Raw genomic sequence first — 2,495 nt, forward strand, 5'->3', positions numbered from 1 at the left:
CTCTCTCGCTCTCTCTCTCGCTCTCTCTCTCTCACTCGATCTCTCGCTCGATCTCTCGCTCGATCTCTCTCTCGCTCGCTCGATCTCTCTCTCTCGCTCTCTCTCTCTCGCTCGATCTCTCGCTCTCGCTCTCTCGCTCGATCTCTCGCTCTCTCTCGCTCTCTCGCTCTCTCTCGCTCGCTCGATCTCTCTCTCTCGCTCTCTCTCTCTCGCTCGATCTCTCGCTCTCGCTCTCTCGCTCGATCTCTCGCTCTCTCTCGCTCTCTCGCTCTCTCTCGCTCGCTCGATCTCTCTCTCGCTCGCTCTCTCTCTCGCTCGATCTCTCTCTCGCTCCCTCGCTCTCTCGCTCGCTCGATCTCTCGCTCGATCTCTCGCTCGATCTCTCTCTCGCTCGATCTCTCTCTCGCTCGCTCGATCTCTTGCTCTCTCTCTCTGTTTTCAGAAAGCAAGCGTGTTTATCCAGTGGAGAGAGAGAGCGTGTGAGCACAGGGTTGCCAGGTTGACAAAGATAAGTAGCACATTTAGCAGATATTTCCATATTGCGAAAGTGTGAAGCTCTGTTTCGGGGATTACGTCTCTTTTTATCAGGCAACCCCGTTGTGTTCCTCTGCGGCCAGATTATTAACAGATGCTCTATTCATTATTTTTTAGAAACCTCGCACATTTCTACTAAATTTTAAACGTTGTAAAATTAAGCTTGGTCCACTGCTGCACACGTGCCACAGTATCGATACAGGGCCATACTCGTATTCGATACTCGTATCGTCAGATCTCTGTGACGATACATCGTCGTATCGATATTTTGAACACAGCACTTGTTGACACACACACTCTCAGCTGCTGCGTCTGAACTCTTGTAACACATGACACACATGCAGCGTTATATAACACTAATGCTCCTCGGATGGGAGTTTAAGAGCTGACGCTGAGCAGAGGTTTCCACTCGTTTAGATGCCGCGGACACAAATATGATCATCCTCGTGCGAAGGACCCCCATCCTATAGATGTTCTTGTGTAAATTATTTCGCTTCTATTACGTTACATTAGTAAAAAAAAATTTTCCAATTCACTCTATAGTACTGTTGTGTTATTTATTTAAATTAGTTTTATTGTTTATTTACTTTTATAATTTATTTATTTATTTGAATAAAGTTTTAATTTATTTGAATCGGGTTTCTAACATTTTTAAAATTAGTTTTAGTATTTTTATTTCTTTATTTAGATCTTATTTGTTTAGTTACTTTCATTTATTTATTTTTTCAGTTTATTTATTTGAATCATTTTTAATGATTTTATTTATTCATTTTTATTTTATTATATTTATTCAGTTAGGTTCTATTTTTTACTTTTTATATATTTTTATTTTTTATTTTTATGTAATCATTTGAAAAATGTATTTGTCTTTTTTTAATTTGTCTTATTATTCATTAATTATCTATTTTTATTTATTTTAATAATTTTAACTTAGTTATTTTGATTTTTAAATTACTTATGTTTATTTTAATCAAGTTTAATCATTTTGTATTTAGTTACTTTTTATTTTTCTTGTCTTTTTTTTTTAAATCAGGTTTTTATTTATTGTAAAATATATAAATTTTTATTTTTATTATAATGATTTATTTAGCTAGATAAAATGTTTATTTATCGATTTTTCTTTTTTCTTTTACTCAAGTTTTCATTTTTAATCATTTTTTATGATTGTTTCATTTTTATATTTTTATATAATATATATTATGTAAAATAATATCATTTATTTGAAATGAGCATTTTTATTTTATTTTAATTAATTAATTCATTTAGTTAGTTAATTAGATATTTATTATTTATTTATTTTTACCCTTAAACCTCAGTTTGAAACCCCTGATCTAGAGAGGACGATGGCTGATATAATGCTAATATTTTACAAGCAGTTCAGTTAAATATCATCTGATTTGTCGGCCAGATATATCGGTCCATCACTACTGAATATGAAGCGGATTTATTGTACTTGGGCAGATGAGAGGGAGATCCTGGATTATTTATTATTCTGTCATATTTCATTGCTTTGTTTCATGTGTTTCCGTCCACAGCTGTCCAACACCAACTTCTCCAACAACAGGGACTTCCGCTCGTTTCTGCAGTCGCTCCTCGCCACGTTTGAGGAGTTCAAGATGCACGAGCAGATCGAGAACGAGTGCATCATGGAGCTGCTGCAGGAGCGCAGTCAGACCGTGTATCACGTGCACGCCGACAACAAGCTCTCTGAGATGCTGTCGCTCTTCCAGAAGGGGCTGCGCAGCGTCAAGGTGTGTGTGAGAGAGAGAGAGAGAGTGTCTGTCTGTGTGTCTGTCTGTGTGTGCCTGTGTGTCTGTCTGTCTGTCTGTCTGTCTGTGTCTGTGTGTCTGTCTGTGTGTGTGTGTGTCTGTCTGTCTGTCTATGTGTCTGTCTGTCTGTGTCTGTCTCTGTGTGTCTGTCTGTCTGTGTCTGTCTGTCTGTATGTGTCTGTCTGTCTGTCT

At 37.6% G+C, this 2,495-nt stretch overlaps 1 protein-coding gene across 1 annotated transcript in view; it reads left to right on the forward strand.

The window, feature by feature from the left end:
- LOC107570192 (F-box and leucine-rich repeat protein 5) overlaps window positions 1–2,495 on the forward strand; it is a 38,339-nt gene that overhangs the window by 6,624 nt on the left and 29,220 nt on the right. The window contains exon 2 of the mRNA XM_016256398.1: window positions 2,070–2,285. Coding sequence (XP_016111884.1) covers window positions 2,070–2,285 — 216 coding nt within the window. The remainder of the gene's footprint in view (window positions 1–2,069; window positions 2,286–2,495) is intronic.

This window comes from Sinocyclocheilus grahami, unplaced genomic scaffold (genome assembly GCF_001515645.1).
Source record: "Sinocyclocheilus grahami isolate Dianchi unplaced genomic scaffold, SAMN03320097.WGS_v1.1 scaffold1425.1, whole genome shotgun sequence".
In the NCBI taxonomy this organism is placed as follows: Eukaryota; Metazoa; Chordata; class Actinopteri; order Cypriniformes; family Cyprinidae; genus Sinocyclocheilus; species Sinocyclocheilus grahami.